The sequence below is a fragment of the Tachysurus vachellii genome, chromosome 16, assembly GCF_030014155.1.
Source record: "Tachysurus vachellii isolate PV-2020 chromosome 16, HZAU_Pvac_v1, whole genome shotgun sequence".
Lineage (NCBI taxonomy): Eukaryota > Metazoa > Chordata > Actinopteri > Siluriformes > Bagridae > Tachysurus > Tachysurus vachellii.
This window is the reverse complement of record NC_083475.1, coordinates 797,324-818,174: the sequence shown is the minus strand read 5'-3', so window position 1 is coordinate 818,174 and position 20,851 is coordinate 797,324. Positions and strand designations below refer to the sequence as shown.

The 20,851-nt window shown below is 38.7% G+C and overlaps 1 protein-coding gene across 2 annotated transcripts in view; it reads left to right on the top strand.

Moving 5' to 3' along the window:
• cacna1c (calcium channel, voltage-dependent, L type, alpha 1C subunit) overlaps positions 1–20,851 on the top strand; it is a 156,420-nt gene that overhangs the window by 76,682 nt on the left and 58,887 nt on the right. For both annotated transcript variants that reach the window (XM_060889293.1, XM_060889292.1), the window contains exons 11-28: positions 482–508; positions 767–927; positions 1,091–1,316; positions 1,764–1,965; positions 6,050–6,170; positions 6,293–6,407; positions 7,843–7,957; positions 8,491–8,542; positions 9,956–10,088; positions 11,283–11,412; positions 11,511–11,570; positions 11,701–11,807; positions 12,118–12,205; positions 12,355–12,462; positions 12,597–12,649; positions 18,270–18,416; positions 18,514–18,715; positions 20,692–20,850. In XM_060889293.1, coding sequence (XP_060745276.1) covers positions 482–508; positions 767–927; positions 1,091–1,316; positions 1,764–1,965; positions 6,050–6,170; positions 6,293–6,407; positions 7,843–7,957; positions 8,491–8,542; positions 9,956–10,088; positions 11,283–11,412; positions 11,511–11,570; positions 11,701–11,807; positions 12,118–12,205; positions 12,355–12,462; positions 12,597–12,649; positions 18,270–18,416; positions 18,514–18,715; positions 20,692–20,850 — 2,206 coding nt within the window. The remainder of the gene's footprint in view (positions 1–481; positions 509–766; positions 928–1,090; positions 1,317–1,763; positions 1,966–6,049; positions 6,171–6,292; positions 6,408–7,842; positions 7,958–8,490; positions 8,543–9,955; positions 10,089–11,282; positions 11,413–11,510; positions 11,571–11,700; positions 11,808–12,117; positions 12,206–12,354; positions 12,463–12,596; positions 12,650–18,269; positions 18,417–18,513; positions 18,716–20,691; position 20,851) is intronic.

Below are 20,851 nucleotides of genomic sequence, written 5' to 3'. Positions count from 1 at the left end.
TATATATATATATATATATATATATATATTATTATTCTTATTCATAGATCATAACACCCATGCCACAGTTAAAGTCACACTTATAGAGGTCAGACATTTTCCCCATTCTGATGTTTGAACATGAACTAAAGCTCTTGACCAGGATCTGCATGATTTTATGCACTGTGGTGCTGCCACATGAATTGATAATTGCATAAATGAGCAAGTGTGAACATTATGCAAGTGGACAGTGAGTGTATTTCTTGCTTTTCTTTGCATTTTCCTTCTCTCTCTTCTTCTAATGATCTGTGTGATCAGCTGCTGGCATTACCACAAGGGCAATGATACATAACTGCTCCTAGTGAATAGAACATTTCATTTGTGTACCTGTGTGCTGAACTAGGAGCTGCTGATGTTTGTGTTATGTCTCTCACCTTGTTGACGATGTCATCCATATTGTTATGTCCTTGTCTGTTATAATCCATTCTGCTTTTCATTCCAGAAATAGGATCTCCAAATCCAAATTCAGGTTAGTACATGTTCTCACTGCCTGAAGGAATAGTTTGCCATCTAATGGTCCTCTTTAAACATTCTCATATATGTCTGTCTGTTTGAGTATATAATGTATATTCATTCCAAATGTTGTGCCCTTTCCACTGTATCATCCTAATGTGACATACTGTACATTAGGCTGTGACTATGCTTGCCTTAAATCCTTCTAACAGCAAATAGGTCTCCATATTGCTCTGTATGTCTTCATATATTCTGTCTGTCTGTCTTTCTGTAGTCGATATTCTCGCCGCTGGAATCGTCTTTGCCGGCGTAAATGTCGGGCTGCTGTGAAGTCGAACGTCTTTTATTGGCTGGTGATTTTTTTTGTGTTCCTGAATACTCTAACCATTGCCTCAGAACACCATAAACAACCACAATGGCTGACTGATGTGCAAGGTAAAGGAATGCTCTTATTTATTACAACTGCAAATAATACCCTATAGTTAAAACACTACACTGTCTTTTGAGAGATGCCAGCTTTATTGCATGTAAAGATTTATTATTGAAGTGACTCAGGTAAAATATCTGTCCACAATTTCCTTTGATTTTCTGTTCCCAGATATTGCCAACAAGGTTCTCCTAGCTCTCTTCACTGGAGAAATGCTTTTGAAGATGTACAGTTTAGGACTGCAGGCATATTTTGTCTCGCTTTTTAATCGCTTTGATGGTTTTGTGGTGTGTGGTGGGATACTAGAGACCATTCTGGTGGAAACAAAGATTATGTCCCCTCTAGGCATCTCAGTGCTGCGTTGTGTGCGCCTGCTGCGCATCTTCAAAATCACCAGGTGTGTATGAGAGTGTTCAAAATATGATTCGAACATTTAGAAAATTTGAATATCAAATTTAATAAATCACTTGGAAAAGAAATGTCTTCATAAAGCTAGCCTGAAATGCGTCCTAAGAGCACAAGCGTGGATTAAACAAATATTATTAAATCTATTGATTTCATAATACGCAGTATTATTCAATAGCAATATTGAAAATAGCCCATGCAATTGGCTTCATAAATAAATTACATAATTATTACTTAGTTTAATAAGTTAATCATTATTTAACAAACACATTAGAAATTAAATCAAGCGCATTGACTTTTATATTAGAGCAATTTTTTAAACTTTTGTTTCCACCTTTTAGATTAACCAGAAGTGACCAAAAGGAATATCACATTTTATGGTTATATAAGTTCTTCTGATTGTGGCTGTGTACTAAAATTGTTCTGCACTGGAACTCAGGTACTGGAACTCTCTCAGCAACCTGGTAGCATCTTTGCTGAACTCTGTTCGCTCCATCGCCTCCCTGCTGCTTCTACTCTTCCTTTTCATCATTATTTTTAGTTTGCTTGGCATGCAACTGTTTGGTGGGAAATTCAACTTTGATGAGACACGTCGGAGCACATTCGACAACTTCCCTCAGTCATTACTCACAGTCTTCCAGGTAATATAGAGAATGCATGTCAATGACAAGTAGAGATATTTCTGTGCAATATTTTGAGCTTAAATCCAATATGCTATACAGTAAAAAAGGTCATCTTTATATTTGTCTGCCTTTCACCACCACTAAAGTGGAGGCTAGTAACAGAGGTGTTACTTGTCGTATGCTAAAGTCTCAAGAAAACCATCAGTCCCAGCCAGCAACACTTTACTGTGTTGTTCAAGTACACATTGTGAACTAGGTAAATGGCTTGGTAATCAATGTTATATAATAAATAAAGAATAAAAGAATTAACACAGTAATAAATGATAAAAATGTGCATTAACAAATCATAGACAACATAGAAATAGACAACAATGTACATAAGACACAAGACACAATATTCTCTGCTGTGCACAGCAGAGCATAAAGAGGAAAAATCATGTAAGTTTGTGACTGCAACTATCCGGCCCATGGAGACAGCCCCAAGATGGCAAAGCCAGTGGATCCTGTGCCCAAGCAACTGGGTAAAACCAGTGTTATCAGAGAAGTGACAGCAACAGCAACAGCTCCAACTATGTTTTTACTGTGGTTAAACCGGTCACTGTAGTGATTCCTGCCCAATCAGAGAGCTGCCAAGGTGAGCCTGAATCCTTGGCCTCAAAGCTTATTGTTAGTGGAACAGTTGACCCTGCTAATGGGGTTCATCATCTATCAGCCTTAATAGAGTTGTGGCCTGCCATCAATGTGATCCATCAGTGACTGTTTGAGAGGACCTACACCTCACCACCAAGTTTCCCCTGCATTGCCACTGGCACTGTGCCACTGATCACCTGTCTGCCATTCTGATCTATTCCTACGATCTATTATGTTAACCAGGTTCTCACTCTGCTCTCTCTTGTCTGCTACAGCACCAGCTGGATGTTTTAGGAGAAAAATGTGAGTGAGAATGTTATCAGCAGGCTGGGAGAGGGCAGTGACAACAGCAAGATACAGGCTACCAAAGAATGGCCCATCCCCTTTACCTGTTACAATGGGTCCTGGGTGTAGCAAAGTTTTACCATAGATTTATATGGAATTAAAGCTCTGTGGCTACTCCAGAGGCTCTATTGTTCCAAGACAGACCAATGAGCTTTATACTGTTTGAAGCAGAGCTTCACTGTGGCCCCCATACTGAATCACCCCGATCCTAGTATCCTGTTTGTGTTAGAATAGATGCACCATGGTGTCCGCTCCCAGTGTCAATGCCAGTGCCCTATCTCAACTCCTTGACCCTGTCAGCCAAGATGCCTGAACACATCCTCCCAACCTTCATAATCATGGCCCCATTCAATGGAATATCATGGAATATCATTGCACCATCTTTTTCCCAAATGAGGATGTCCGTCAAGTACCAGCAGGCTTACTGGGACCCTTCCCTATACCACAATGTCCAAGGTCCCACATGACCGTAGACTTTATTACGGACCTCCCCAATTTTGCACGCTTCTATCCCATTCATTGCACATTGTAAAGATCTGTTTTTTGTTTTTACTTTTTGTATTTATTCTTATTTTCAAGATTCATAGATTTATGTTTATTGTTGATTTTCTCTCTTTATTTGTCCTTTATTGCACTTACATTTTACATTTCAATTTCTATTGTATTTCTTCTCATTACAAGGAACAGTCGTAAAAAAGCACATTTCACTATATGTCATACCGTGTATGCTTATGTATGTGACAAATAAAATTGGAAAAATAGAATACTCTACTATATTGGTCACCATGGACCAATTCTCAAAGAGGATGACCTCATAGAAGGAGGTGTTCCTAGGAAATTCTCCAAAACTCCATGTTTGCTTTACATGCACATGAACTTTAATGACATTCCATTCTTAATCCGTAGTGTTTAATATGGATCCCCACCCCCCACCCTCTGCATCTATAACAGCTTCAACTCTTCTGGAAGGCTTTCCACAAGGTTTAGAAGTGTTTAAGGGAATTTTTGACTGTTCCTCTAGAATCACATGTGTGTGCTTGCAGTCTCCACTCTAATTCATCCTGAAGGTGTTCTATCGGATTGAGGCCAGGATTTCTTGCAGGCCAGTCAAGTTCCTCCACACCAAACTTGCTCATCCATGTCTTAATGGACATTGATTTGTTCACTGGTGCACAGTCATGTTGGAACAGGAAGGGGACTTCCCCAGTTAGTAGCATGAAATTTTCCAAAATGTCTTGGTATGTTGAAGCGAGTTTCTTTCACTGAAACTAAGGAGCCAAGCCCAACCCCTGAAAAACAACCCCACACCATAATCCACATCCACCAAACTTTACACTTGGCACAATGCAGTCAGGAAAGTACTGTTCTCTTGGCATCTGCCAAACCCAGACTTGTCCATCAGATTGATAGAGAAAGAACTGTGATTTGTCACTCCAGAGAGCACATCTTCAATTCTCTAGAGTCCTTGTTGTGACATGCTTTTTACCACTGCATCTAATGCATGGTGATGTAAGGCTTGGATGCAGCTGCTCAGCCATGGAAATTAATTTAATGAAGCTCTGTACACACTGTTCTGGAACTCATATCAATGCCACTGAAAATTTGGAGGTATGTAGCTATTGACTGTGCAGAAATTTGGCGACTTCTGCACTCTGTGTGCCTCAGCATCACCATGCTCTGTGCTGTTGCATGGTTTAACACTTTTTGGCTGAGTAGATGTTGTTCCCAATGGATTCCACTTTGTTATAATACCACTAACAGTTAACCATGGAATATTTAGTAGTTCCATGGAATATGCAGACTGTTTCTACAAACATTTGTGAATTAATGGGTCACTCTCAGGAGCTCGACCCATTAATTCACAAATGTTTGTAGAAACAGTCTGCATGCCTAGGAGATTGATTTTATGCATATATCCTGTGGCCACGGAACTGGTTGAAACACCTGAATTCAATGGTTTGGAGGGGTGTCCAAAAACATTTGGAAATATAGTGCATCTGCCCTGTGTTCTAAGAAACACCACAAATGGATTTAACACTGCCTGCCTCTGAGCATTTGTTACAGGGACCTTGGGCTGCTACACAAACTAGGTCCCAGGAGCCAGTAATGGATAATGCCACCAGGCAGGATAGAGGGCACCTGAAATTGTGTGTGAGGAAGCAGATGCCAAGTAATTGAGTTGGTGTTGGTGCTAGGATATAGGCTGATAGACAGATTATTATGAGTAATTTCACATAACATTCTTATAGATATGAAAAAATAATTTGCAAAAGGTCTCACATTTTGCTTGGTGGCTGCTATGGTATTCCATGTGGAGAAGAGTTGCTTGCTTGCAGATTAAATTGAACACAGTTCATGGTGGTGATGACCCATCATCTTAAACAGTGCTCCACAGTTTAGGTTAGACTTCTTTTCAGACAGTTGACAGATAGGGGATAAAACAAAAAATCTTTTCACTAGAAGAGCCAACAGAAATCTAAAAACAACCCAACAATTAATCAAGAAATACTACAGTTCTTTAATAATTAAACAATAACACCTGGTCTTTTATTATTTATTAGTATAATTTATTAGTATGGTGTAGGGCCTACTTTTCTATCCAGTACAGCATCAGTTTCACATGGGAATGACAAATACAAGTCCTACACCATGGCCAGAAGGATTCTGAGTAATTTCTCTTGCAGAGCAGGGGCCAGGTAACTATGTGATGCTGGTGGAGAAAAATGTTTTCTAACTCACTTCTCCGAAACACCCCAAAAAGACTCAATATTATTCAGATTGAGTGTGCAGGCCATGGTAGATATTTAACTTTCATGTTCAATAAACCAATCTGTCACCAGTCTTGCTCTGTTTATTGGTGCATTAGTTTTCTTGATACATAACACCACTTTCAGGGTACAACAGCGTTCAAGCCCATGCACTGCCAAGCTGCCATTGTTGGGCCTTTGAGCAAGGCCCTAATCCCTCACTTCTCCAGACATGCTATATCACGGCTGACCCTGTGTTCTGACCCCAACCTACAAAGTTCTGAGAAAGAATTTCACTATGCAGTAATGTCTATGTGACAAAATAAAGGCTTTTATTCTATCTGTATTTGAGTGCTTTTTAATTGCTGTTATGGGAACAGATTTTGACTGGAGAGGATTGGAACTCAGTAATGTATGATGGGATTATGGCTTATGGTGGACCTTCATTTCCTGGCATGCTTGTGTGCATCTACTTCATCATTCTCTTCATCTGTGGAAACTGTATCCTTTACAGTGGGGGGATTGAGAATGCTAGAAACATTACAGTCAAGGTCAAAAACAAAACAAAACCAGCACAGGCTTACACTGTTTATTTTATACTCCTGAACTCCTGAACTAAACAGATATCCTACTGAATGTATTCTTGGCCATTGCTGTAGACAACCTTGCAGATGCCGAGAGTCTGACGTCAGCTCAGAAAGAGGAACAAGAAGAGAAGGAGAGGCGAAAGCTGGCAAGGTAATGTATGCCCACCATGGAGTTAAGAAACCATGTATAATGAAAAGTGTAAAGTCCTTAACGTGTAAAGTACACCTTGTAGGCTATGGAAATATTACTAACAAAAAGAAAAGGGTCTTCTTCCTTTGTTGTGTGCTTTCACTAGGAACAGTAATGTGCTTGTCTGTTCAGTCACAAAATGAAAAAGAGGGTTTACTTAATGCAGAGTGGACGATTTTTCAGTGGGCATGAAACAAATACAATTAAATTTTTTCCATGTCAGATAATAATTTGAATTGTAAATGCAAATTGCCAACTTCAACTCTGTTTTCATTTGGTTTAAGACATTCTGAGTGACATAAGAGTTTTATCAAGTATAATACTTTCCTCATTTGGCTCTTGTTTTGAGGTATCTTAGTGTTTCTTCTTCTCTAGAATATTTAGGCAGTTATGGGCAGTTGTGTTACTCTAATAAGGCAGGGCGCAGCACTCTCTTCTGTGCTAGAGCTTTCAGCAGTGTAAACATACTCTGCTGTATCTTTGTCTGTATCATTATTATCCATTCAAGCTCCTCATTCATTCCTTGCTGACTGTTCTATGGTCAGAAATCCTGATACACAACTAATTGTTAGATTAGCACAAAGATTCTGTATTCCAAAAGTCATCTCAAAATTTCCTATGTCTCACCTATTCAGTAAACATGAGTGCTTCTAGTTTGTTTACCCAGATGGTGTTAATTTGTTGCTTACGTTGTCTTACTATTGACAAGGCTAATCAAACAGGCTGCTTAATGAATATCTTTTTAACCCCTCATGAAGACTTGGAAATGACTGCACTAGCTCTGGAGGAAAGCTCTCAGGCAGTTCAGAATGAACTCAGTTCAGACCAGCAGGTTACATAGGCACCAATGGTTCATTAATTTACTAAATTAACAACAAGAATCTTGAAAAAAAAAAAATAAGTATTTAATTTTAGAGCCAAGAAGCTGAGTAGCTTAGCCCAGACTTATCTGCATCTGGCCACAGATTCCAGCTCCACTAGGTGGATGCATCCCCCACAACTGTGAAATAAAATCTCCATAAATATATAGAAAAGGTGTAATAGAATTTATTTGTGATTGTGTTTACATGATTATAATTATTAAATTATTATAGATCAGCTTGGTTATTTTAAATAATGAAAAAACTAATTTATATTTGTACACTTATTTGACTGTACTATGTGTAGATATGTAAAGGAAATTTATATTTTGCAATTGCAGCCAGTTCTATAGAATTTCCATTTTCATAAATAAATATTAAAACGATGACAGTTTATACATTCAAAATATTTATATTGAATAAAATTTACAATAACCGTGTGTATTCTGTGAATTATGTCTCTCTATGGATGAGTGTAATGCTATACTGGGATCCAATACTGTTTAACTGAAACCATATTACTGTATGTGTCACAGAATGGCTAGTCCAGAGAAGTGGCAAGGCAATGAGAACCCTCCAGTTGAAAAAATAGAGGAAAAGATTGAAATGAAATCAATTACATCAAATGAAGAAACTCCAAAACCCGCCAAGGCAAGTTATTTTCACTCTTGTACCTACATAGAAACAAACCCTACTAATTATTTAAAAAAGGTGACCAAGCGAATGCAGTTGCAACTGTATGAGTCTTTTTGTTAAGACGTTTTACTTATCTTGGCCAGAACTGATATATTCAAGATATAATAGATCTAATCAATAATCCTAATCCAGAGATATAGATTTGGACACACCAACCTCTAGATAGTGTGTTTCATTTTATCAAGAAAACTGCCTTAATATACAGCTGTCAACAACTGTACAATGAGGATTAAGAGAGTAAGCCTTGACTGATTGTCCATAACATTTAATAGTAACTCAAGGCTTCTAATAATGTTTTCAGGTGTTTTCCACATGTTTTCTATGGGTAGTATTAGAAGAGGACTATATAATCCACACAATCCAAGCAATCAAAATGTCTTTACATAATTTATCTTTAACATTTACCCATCTGTTTTCTAATGGAGCTTTCCTGATATTGTTCCAGTATCACTTGGCAAGATCTTAAAAATGTGACTTGTGATTTGCAGATCAATATTGATGACAATGATGAGAATCCATATCCAGTGAATGACTTCCCAGGTACCAAAGAACCTGTTTTAAAATGAAATAATAATGGTAAGGTGAAAAAAAAGTGTTGCAGACTCAAATTTCCAAATTATTTTTTCTACTATGGCAGCACAGTCAAAATGAGCTGTAATAAATTCTAACATTTCCATCAGTTTTACTACTTTAGCAATATGTGTATAATGACTGCAAAATTTTTTTGTTTTGTTTGTTTTTTTGCACCAGAGTATATTTTCTTCTCTCACCCTTTGTGGAAAGTTATACTTATTTGCATTTGGAATATTCACATGGGATCTTTTCCCAAATAGCAGAATCATTACCTGACTTATGTAAACAATAAAAGACTCCCAATTTATCTTGCTCATCCTCTTTCCTAATATTGTATTTCTAAGGAGAAGATTTAATGTATTTCTATTTATTTATTTCTTATGAAACCTATCTATCTTCTATAATATGAGCAAAATAAAAAAGCAGTCAACAAATATGACTTAAAAATACACTGAACATATTACTATTCAGGGCTTTCATAGATGATTGAAAATCTGAAAACATCTAAATTATATACTGAAATACAGTTATGTGCACACTACACAGGTCTTCCCCAGCTACCTAGCCACTCTAAAATATTCCATACACATCAGAATAAATTATTTAACCTAAAATATATATCTGGATCATGCAAAATTGTTTATCACTTTACTCACCTTTTCTGAGTTCAGTCTTAATATACTAGACTATAACTCACCTCTTAACATGGATACCATATAAAGTGATTTTAGGCCCAACAAAGGATGTACTTCCCTTGCCAGTTGAGGAAGTTTAACCTGCCACAGTTTGTTTAAGCTGCTATAACAGTTCTACTCAGCCATCATTGAGTCTGTTCTGTGCACTTCAGTAACTGTCTGGTTTGGTTCAGCAACAAAATCCAATAACTGTATATATCCAGAGTGAGTTTCCTCAGAACTCAGAAAATCACTCTGGATCCCTCACATACAAGTCATCCACTTTTTAAACGTTTACCATCTGGCCGGCACTACAGAGCCCCAAATACCAGCACAACCAGGCAGAAGAACATTTTCTTCCCCAAGGCAATCTACCTCAGGAACAGTTAAATGTTCTTGCCATTGTGCAATAACAATGTGCAGTAACCTTACATTTAATAGTTACCATCTCCATCCTTGTACATCCCTGCTTCTCATTTTATTCTGTTCCATTCTATCATCTATAGCACAACTGTACATGCAATTTATTTATTTTTCAATAATTCTTTTTATTTTTATTGTCTATGTGGTGTTGTGTTCTGGAAGAACCCTCTTCTGGAAATTAAACAAATTCCTTGTATGAGCAAGCATACTTGGCAATAAAGTATTTTCTCTTTCTGATTCTGAATTCTACTGTTTGAAGCCTGATCTTTTTCTCACTCCCTAGGAGAGGATGATGAAGAGGAGCCAGACATGCCAGTGGGTCCAAGGCCAAGGCCTCTTTCCGACATTCATCTGAAGGAGAAGGCTGTTCCTATGCCTGAAGCTAGAGCCTTCTTCATCTTCAGTCATACAAACAAGTAAGTGAGTCTCTGCCTAGAGTCACAGGGTCTCTAACAAACGCACTGTTCAAGATATCCATGATTACTTATATACATTGTGTAATTTGTTGAGAACAAAATGATCTGATGATCACCCAATTGAGGGCTGGATTTAAAATCACACCAAAAATCAAAAATTGGAAATTTAAGTCTGATACAACCTGCATGATTTTCATCAACCCATAATAGTGTGTTTGGCCCCCATGTGTCTGTATGCTTTCCCCACAAGACCTGGATCAAGGCATCAGTGAGCTGGACAGTCTGTGGAGCTAGTTGGTGGCTTTGGGTCCTCCAATAAATGATGTCCCAGAGGTTCCCAAATGGTTTGGGCCAGTCAGTGGCATCAGTGTCTTCATCATTTAGAAGCTGCCTACACACTTTGGCCAGATGAAGCCAGGCATTTGTCATGCACTTTGAGGAAGCCAGGGCCAACTGCAGTAGATTTTCACCCCATTACCTAAAGCAATAAGGCTACTGTTGGCTATCATGTGTTCAAAAACACTCAGAAACCAGTAGCCTGCTGGAGGTAATTTTGTAGGGCTCTGGTAGTGCTCCTCCTCCTGTTCCTGCTCAAATAATGGAACAGGAACTGGTCCTGCTGCTGGGTTGTTGCCCTTCAGTAACCCTGTCCAGCTCTTATTGTGTATCAGCCCATCTCCCAGAAGTGCTAGTATTCCTGTGAGGGCTCCCTCTGCTGACAGCAGAGGGGAGGCATGCCCAATTGTGTTAGATCTTGGATACCTATCATCACCTGCTGTATCAACACCATAGAATACAATAGCAACAGCCTAACAATACCCTAGCAACCACTTGGAATACCATAGCAAGTATCAAGCAACACCTTGTAAACACGTGTGTTTCTAATGAGAGAACACAAAAAAGATAATGTTCATAACTAGGGAAACATTTATCAACATTTCAAGACCAGCTAAATGTTAGAAACACTAATAAATAAATAAAAATATACATGAAACAAATTAAATGCTATTTTCTCAGCCATTGCATGCGTAAGTATATAGTGTTTCTAATTTACAGATATTATCCACTCCACAATCATTCTGATCCAAAGAACTAAATTCTAAGAATATTTTACGCAAGATATGTGCTGGCTTTACATTAAAAAAAAATCACTCATACATCTTCTTTGGTTTGTTACCTTCTCTTTCTTCGCAGGTTCCGGGTTTTGTGTCACAGGATTGTCAACCACAATGTCTTCACCAATCTTATCCTCTTCTTTATTCTGCTAAGTAGTATTTCACTGGCTGCAGAAGACCCAGTAAAAAGTGACTCATTCAGGAATCAGGTAGATAGGATAATTGTACATGTCCATGTGTGCATTATCTGTGTGCCTTATCTTTCTGAAGAAACACTGATATGTGCTTGTGTATTTTACTCTCACAGATTCTAGGTTATGCAGATCATGTGTTCACAGGTCTCTTCACAATAGAGATCATATTAAAGGTGAAATAAATAAATAAAATCATGTCATCCCTGAGCCTTCCATGTTTCCTCTATCATTTCATCTTTCACAAGCTTTTTCGTACATTTTATGAATATTTGGTCATTCTTAATTTCATTCTCCTGTGTGCAGATGACAGCATATGGAGCATTCCTCCATAGGGGTTCTTTCTGTCGTAACTACTTCAACATTCTGGACCTGGTGGTGGTCAGTGTCTCTCTGATCTCTTCTGGGATTCAGTGAGTAACACCTAATGTAATAAACCCAAACTGTCTAGATCATAGTTAGCACAATTTGTAATGTATGGGCTTTTATGGCCATTTACTCTTTGTCTGTATTACCTGCTTTTTTAAGTCTTACTAGACATTTTAGTATCTTCCAAATTAACAATTCATCTATGGGACATACAGTATTGGATGCCTACGAACAAATGCAGACACAAATGTGAACAGTCATATAGAATCCACATACTGTATGGTGTACAATTGTCTTTATATGACCATATCCTGTTTGGATCAGCTTAGATATATACCTTTATTTGCCCTACAGGTCGAGTGCCATTAACGTTGTCAAGATTTTGAGAGTTCTTAGAGTCCTCAGACCCCTGAGAGCTATTAACAGAGCCAAGGGCCTCAAAGTAAGTCAGAGAGTCTCTCTCTTACTTATTGCTAGTTCTTAGGATCCCTGGATCTTCATTAATTTTCATGACACTCTAAACATCAACAAAACAAACTCATTTCTCTTCATTATGTTAAATTATGTTTCTGTATGTCTTTGTATTCACAGCATGTAGTCCAGTGTGTATTTGTAGCAATTCGCACCATCGGGAACATTGTTATTGTCACTACTCTGCTGCAGTTTATGTTTGCTTGCATTGGAGTGCAACTCTTTAAGGTGAGAATAAACATGAAACATTTAGTTAAATGTTTAGAATGCATACTATATTTATGTTTAGTAATAGATCATGCATCTCATGCAACACCTTGTGTTGCATAAACACAATTAACTTTCTGTTTTGTGACGATCAGGGCAAGTTCTACTCTTGCACAGACTCTTCTAAACAGACTGCGACAGAATGCAGGTAACAATCTAAAATCAATGGGGCTTTTCAACTTACAAATTTACAAGCATATAAAAAACCAAACAAAATTCTGGATAAGCATCTAACATGATTGACAACTGTTAGCCCTTTAATGCTTCACTATTAATTTATATCTGTAGTTTTGTAGTGACAAGGACAATAACAATACATGAAACTGGAGACTATTGTTGACTTCCCTCTTTATTTATTATTTACTTCTAATATGAACAAAATCTATAAACAAAATCAGAAATTTAAATTTAAGGTTAAGCAGAGGAGGAAACTTAATCACACACAGGTGGCACAATCTAAATAGAACACACCAGCACTCAGTAAACACAACGTAAATGTAAACTAACATAAGCCAGATATCCTTGGATTCATTTATCATCATCAATGGCAACAAACTTGACATTTGAGGAATAGCATCAATGGTTAGAGAATAGAAAACTTCATGATCTCCACAGTTCACAAAAATGTAATATATAAAGAATGAAATTTACCGAATTCACAACAGACTGGGTGGGTGCTGATTTTCTCAAGGTGCTAGTTTACCCTCTCGTATTGTCCTGGCTCAAAGAACATCAAAGCCAATTCCCTCTCACATCCTTATAATGAGTGCAGAGAGTAATTCATTTCACAATGGTGGACCAAGGTTTTACCCTTAGTAGAATATGTCCAGAATTCAGAAACCTGCTACACAACTCCCTCCCTACCAGTGTGTTTTTAGCCCTACCAGGATACCAACCTCACTTATTTCCTTGGAGAGGAAACTGTGGCTCAACCTTATGAGGATGAACACTCCAATATCTCCCCAGGGCCTGTTCAGTGTCAGTGCCATCATTGAAAGGTATCAGGAGGAAAAATGCCATTTTCAGTCTACCTCTCTGTCTCTACCTAAATGTCTTCCAATGGACTCTGGATACCATAGAGAAAGGTTAAAGAATCCAATTTGCCTTCGGCCACCCCTTTGAAGGCCTGTCATTCACTATTATTGGCACAGAGCAACCATTAACACCTCCTGGAACTCCAACCACCACTCCCCCTCCCCCCACTGTACCTTAACCTACACTTAGATCTCGGGTCTTCCAGAAACAGAAGATCAGGAACTGTGACACTGTGACAGCTCTGAAGTCATTCAGGTTTCTGGGCACTAACATCTAGTAGGAGATGAAATCAGAGATCCATATAGACTCTATTTTTTAAAAGGCCCAGCAAAAGTTATACTTCCTCCACCAATCAAGGAAGTTTAATCTACCACAGGAGCTGATGATACAGTTCTACAAAGCTGTGACTGAGTCAGTCCTGTATACATTCATCACAGTCTGGTTTGGTTCAGCCACCAAATCAGACATCACTGACTGTTAAAACAGCTGAGATGATAATGGGGTGCCCCGGCCCAACCTACAGGACTTGTGCAACTGCAGGGTGAAAAAAACTGGCAGGTAACCTTTCTTACCCTGGACACAGTCTGTTTGCTCTTCTGCCATCAGACATATGCTATAGATCACTATGCACAAAAACATCTAAGCAAGAACAAGAACTTCACAGGCTTTTCACAGGCCGTATCCAATTTGAACAACTAGCACACCCACCATTACATATTCTGTCTGTTAATGGATTTTAGCATGAAGCAGAATGGGAACTACCACTCACTCATGATCAACAGGAGCCCAATGAAGAGAATGGACAGTTTCCAGAATCTAGATGTTCACATCACGCAAGACCTGTGGTCCTGTCATGGTCTTGTCACATCAACATTGTGGTGAAGAAGTCCCAGAAGCGTCACTACCATCTCAGACACATCAATAACTTTAACATTATCTTTCAGGTGCTAAAGACTTTTTACATCTGCATTAACAAGAGCATCCTAATAAGAACAGCACCAGACAGGACAGTAGAGCACTCCAGAGTGTGGTGCGATCAGCTGAGCTTTAAATACACACTGATCTCCCTGACCCAGAGTCTATCTACAGCAGGCGGTGCTGGACAAAGGCTAGGAAGATAGCAAAAGACCTCAGCCATACAAACAATGGATTTTTTTTCTCTGTTGCATTCAAAGAAGCACTTCTACACCTTGAAGGCGAACACAGATTGAATAATGAGGAGATTCCTCTGCTTTATCTACTTTATTTTTTATTTCTTTAAGGACACATGTAAAAAGCATTTAACTACATATTGTAGTGATGTGACGAGACATACAGCTAAGTATGGTGATACTCAGAATTCGTTCTCGGCATTTAACCCATCCAAAGTGCACACACAGCAGTGAACACACACACACCGTGAACACACACCCTGAGCAGTGGGCAGCAATTTATGCTGCGGCGCCCGGGGAGCAGTTGGGGGTGTTCAGTGCCTTGCTCAAGGGCACCTCAGTCGTGGTATTGCCGGCCCAAGACTCGAACCCACAACCTAGGGTTAGGAGCCAAACTCTCTAACCATTAGGCCACGACTTCATACTGTGTAGGATTCATCACATTCTCCCTTTTTTCACACACTTTCATGAAGTGGATGGATGCTGCCCTGGCTCCTCTTTGTTTCAGTCTACCTCTTTGAGGGATTGCCAATGACAGAACACTGTTTCAGGGAGTGTGGAAACATCTTCGACAACCATGCACCATTATATAGATGACTGGCTTATTTGAGCTCATTCTAAAGATATGGCAGCCAGTCATCAAGATGTTGTGCTTACACACATGAGGTCCTTGGGACTCAGACTTAACCCAGAGAAGAGTGTGCTTTCTCCCCCTTAGAGAGTCATCTTCCTGAGGGTTATTTGGGATTCAAAAATGAAACATGCACATTTGTCTCCTGCTCATGTGAATTAAATTTTTTCTTCTGTAAAAGACATTTGGCTAGGCCAGCAACTCTCTATTGCTCAGATGCAAGGTTATTGGGGCTCATGGCAGCAGCAGTCAACGTTATTCTTCCGGGTCCATTGCACATGAGATCCGTCTCAGTGCTGGCTTAGGGGCAGGGGGTTTCACCCTCACAATCATCTTTTCAGGTTCATAAGGCTTACACATCATGCACTTTGTACCCTTTTTAGCTGGAAAAGGCCCTGGTTCCTCAAATTATGTCCTACTCTCAGGACGTGTTGCCAATGGAAGACTCTTTTATTGGACACCTCCCTCATAGGCTGGGGCATGGTCCTAGATGTCTGCTTGGCTCTTGTTTAATGGGAAGGCACTCATTTCATATGACACACAGATGGACAATAGTTTCCTTTATCAATCATTAAGTCAGTCTGCTTTTGCACCCATTGTTCAGGTTTTGTTCAGCAGATCCTGCACTGGGCTGGGACCATTACTATTATCACTGAGTGCGATTTACAGTCCAGGGTGCATAAACCAGGGAGACTTCCTGCTTGAGATTGGAGATTGGTTTCTCCTCTCGAATGTGGTGGAACACATATGGCAATATTTTGGCTAGTCAGAAGGCTAATCACTATGATGGTACTCCCTCTCTCCTCCAGCCCCTCTGCTCAGCTCTTGTGAGTCCTAGCCAGAGTGTGCCAAGACCAAGTTTGCCTCCATGCTGGCCTGCTTGGGTCTGGTTCTTGGACCTGATTTCTCTCCTGGACAGAATTTCTTGGGAGATTGTCATATGAAGAATTATGACAGGAATCCTAGTGTCCTAGTGTGGAGTCCTATTAGTCCACAGTTCACCAGGACCTTTCGAGTCTGGTTTACAGATCTTCTTTCTCTCATGGACAGCACTCTTTGGGAAGTCCCCATCAAGAAGGATCTCCTCTCTCAGGTGCCCTCTCACCCTATCCAAGATATGGAAACTCTGAGTCTGACATCTAAGGGGAACTAACTCTTAGACTCTGGTCTCTCAATTGAGGTTGAGGAAAACATTAAATGCTAGTGCTCATTCAACAAGAAAGTTGTAAGCTCTAAAATGAAGGATCCATTATTCCATGAAGAGGCGTTCCCATAACATTAAGCTATAATGCAACATTTTGTTACCTTCTCAGGGTAATGGGTTACATACATAACCTGATTTCATTTCAGCACCTTGAAATCGAAGAAAAACCTGCTTACATTGTCAAAAATTTCTCAGCTCTATGAAATTTCTGCAATCAAAAATCAATTAATGTCTTAAAATAATTTTTAAAATAAGACACCAAGGACTTAAAAATCAGTAGTGCATTTGGTTTTGTATGTGATTCATTCGATTAAACAGTTACTTTGTTTTCATTTCTATTTATTTGATTAAAACTATTTAACAAATGATATTTGCTGTTTCAAAGAATTGCAAAATGTAATACTGTGTGTTATTAACTTACTTCAAAAAGTAAGTTTCTAAACATTTATTTTTAAAATTCAGATTCAGAACCTGTTTAAAAAAATAAACAAGACAGTCATTTTAGGTACAAAATAACTTTCAAAATAACTTTACAAAATAAATATCTTTAATATGTTATTACCAGTGTTGTGCTAGTTACTAAGAAATAGTAACTAGTTACAGTTACTTCATTCAAAAAGTAACTCAATTACTTTGTTGATTACTTACACCAAAAAGTAACGCGTTACTGTTAAATGTAACTTTTTAGTTACTTTTTTAAAGAACGTTCTTTAATGTTCCCATTAATGCCCCTTTATGCGTTATGGTCTATACAAACACAAAACCAGACATCCCAAGTGTCCCGGATGTTCCGGGAGTCTTCCGCATATTGATAGCGGCTCCCTGATGCCCGCAAATTAGTTACAATCTCCCGGAATCTAGAGCGAGCGAGCAAGAGACTGTGCTCCAATCCTTGTAGCGCATGCACAGCAGAGAGGGAGGGGGCCAGTCCTGATTGGCTTGTTTTGGTAAGTCAACCCATCAATTGTCAGTGTGGGCGGGCTATAGCCCATGTGTTTCGGAATACCTCCTGGAAAATACTTTTTGCGGGTTGTCTGCAAAACTGACTTAAACACACAGTAATTAAAAAACACACAAAGTAACACAGACCAGCACAAACTGAATATATCACAAGGATTGCTGAAATAACAAAACAAGCTGAATAATATATTCAGTATCAAAAACTAAAGTGGCTTCTGCATCATAAAAGCTGTTTATGGAGGTGCATCAACAGATTGGAGTTGCTGTTTATTGCAGTAGATAGGACCTTCGAACCAGAAAGAGACATCTTACATTTGACTAAAAGCTTTTTGTCTTTATACCCAACTAAAGTGAAATAATGAGCATATTTCCGCTTAGAGAAACTCATCTTGCTCTCGCCTTGACTCGCCATTACTGCCGCACATACTTGAATAAACGGAAACACACCCACAGTGCGGCTTCTTTGTGTTTACAGTGGTTGGCATCCATCCACCAATCCTACAATGCATCGCTGCCGTAAACAGGTTAGGCTGTAGGATACACTTCAGCCAAAATGAATTAATTTAAAAAAGTAACGGACAAACGCACCATATGGTATCGGTAACGGAGTTGCTTTATTTAAAAAGTAATGCGTTACGGTATTAGTCACTGTCAAAAGTAACGCGTTACAGTAACGCCTTACTGCCCAACACTGGTAATTACAATATGTTACATATCCTAAAAAGTTGACTATAGTCTTGGTAGAATCCTATATTGTTGTAATATAATTATCTCTCTCTGTATACAGAGGGACATACATTCTGTATAAAGATGGCAATGTTGGAAAGCCAGAAAGAGCTCATCGTACCTGGGATAACAGTGACTTCAACTTTGATGATGTCCTTCAAGGCATGATGGCCTTGTTTGCAGTGTCCACTTTTGAAGGATGGCCTGCGTATGTCAAACACATATTGAAAATTTACACCATAAAAGACAGAGCTTTTATAGTATATTAAAGCTGCAATATAACATTATTTCCTTTTGACCTTCAGCCTCCTATACAAAGCCATAGACTCCCATGCTGAGGATGCTGGCCCCATCTACAACTACCGTGTGGTCATCTCTGTCTTCTTTATCATCTATATCATCATCATCGCCTTCTTCATGATGAACATCTTTGTCGGTTTTGTCATTGTTACGTTCCAGGAGCAAGGAGAGCAGGAGTACAAGAATTGTGAGCTAGACAAAAACCAGGTATTGGTATTAGCAAGTGTGGTAAGAAATAACACATCAGCTCTCAATTTTGTAGCTGTATGTAACTGCAAGAAAAGCTGTATACAAACAAAGGTCAGATTTAGACGTCATGAATTAATTAAATCAAATAAAAATGGTCTAGAAATCCACATGTTTATACTACCAGCAGCCTGAACAGTTAATACAAGACAAATTTGGTTCCATCATTCATGCTGTTGATGCTAAATTCTGTAAACATTTTGTAATCTATTTGAATTTTTAGTGATAACCTGCTTGCTGAAAAACATTGCCCCATCACCCAGTCAGCATTCAGCTGGCATGTACAGGAATAGCACTGAGTTATTCTATTTTATTTTGTTTCATTTGGAGACTTACATAGTGGGCATTATTAAGTTCAGATAACATAAGGTTAATTATGGGTTATGGAAAATAAAATAACTAATATTAATTTAATTAGTGCCTTCCTACTACCAAGAATATTAAACACACTATAAATAACAATATACACAAACATATACAGTGTCCATTGGTTCAGGCATAAAAATTAAAACTGTTCTCCAAACCCTTCGAAACTTTCCCTCTCCCCTCCACAATCCCCACAAAATTGCACCTATAGCAAAGTCTCAGTCATACCAGAATTAATGTCACTGGCAAGTCAATTCTGTTTCCACTTTAAGGAAGAGACCATCTTCCTCTTGCATTGACTTCCTCTTGCATGGGAAGCCCTTACAGTGCTTCCCATCCACAAAAACATCCATGGGGCCCCCTTGTCTCCTGTCAGAGGATTTTAGAATCTCAGATTCCATCTCCAAACGCACCTAAAAACTCCTTCCATTGGTCAATTATCCCTCTCCTCAGAGTTCTTAAAGGGACCATGCAGCTTTTTCACAGTTCATGAAATAAAACAGTTTATTGGCTACCAGTATAATATATAGATCTCCAGTACAGTAGATCTCCTAAATGATGAATACAGTAGAGGATAAGCATATGTTTGTATATTAGCATTAAATTTTGAGCTATTCTTTGCAAAATCTGTCATCCATGGGTACAGCCCAAGCAGATGAAGATTCATCATTTGTGGTGCCATATAAAGGGTTTCATGTCATAGAGAGAAATTTAATGTACTGTCTTACAGCTGGTAAAAGGATATTACTCTTTTGCTGTTGAGACTGGGTAAGGTGTGAAGGGGGTTGAGGTTCTCAGAAAAAAGTTTGAAAGGAGGAAGAAGTTTGAAAGCTGTGCCATAATAACTAACAATGATCTGGTCTAAAGAATAGCAGACATAATTCAACATATATACTGTTACTATTGGCTGATTTTTTTTTTTTGGCCAGTGAATGTACTGCATCTTCAGGAGCATAGCTTGCAATGTATAAATCTGTCTACATGTTGCTGTTTTGTTTTGGATGGCAAAGGGGATGGCATACAATGGAGCTTAGAGATAGCATGCTGCCTCAAGTGTTTAAGTCATGTTTCAAGCAGATTTGTATGCCTCTTGGCCCTGCATGTCAAACGGTCCACATACTAGCAGTTGTTGCCAGAGAATGCTTTTACCAATGTCTGGCATTTTACAACTTTCTGTACTCTCACAATATGCATTGCTAATGGTATTATACTGCACTGAGGGCAACAATTTATAAACCTTTTTTGAAGATTTACTTTTGAAAGTATAGATTAATAACACCAGAATTACCATTACCTTTGTGGCAGATTTAGGCAGTGGTGTATTAAATCAGATGGTTATATTTTATCTCAACTTGACAAAAGACAAAAAAAGGACAGAGAAGGGACATGATGTAGCATAAAACATTTAGAGACAACCTGCATGGGGTCACAGTAAAAAGATAATGACCATCGAATATCATGCACATAAAAACAAAGTTTTTTCTATTTTCTAATGCATATGTGTGTTATTCTGCCTGCCTGTCTATCCCTGACTGTTTGTGAATATGTTTGTTGTTATGCTCATGGTCCAGCGGCAGTGTGTGGAGTATGCTCTAAAGGCACGGCCTCTACGCAGGTACATTCCAAAGAATCCATACCAGTATAAGGTGTGGTATGTAGTCAACTCCACCTACTTTGAATATCTGATGTTCACCCTAATCCTACTTAACACCATCTGCTTAGCAATGCAGG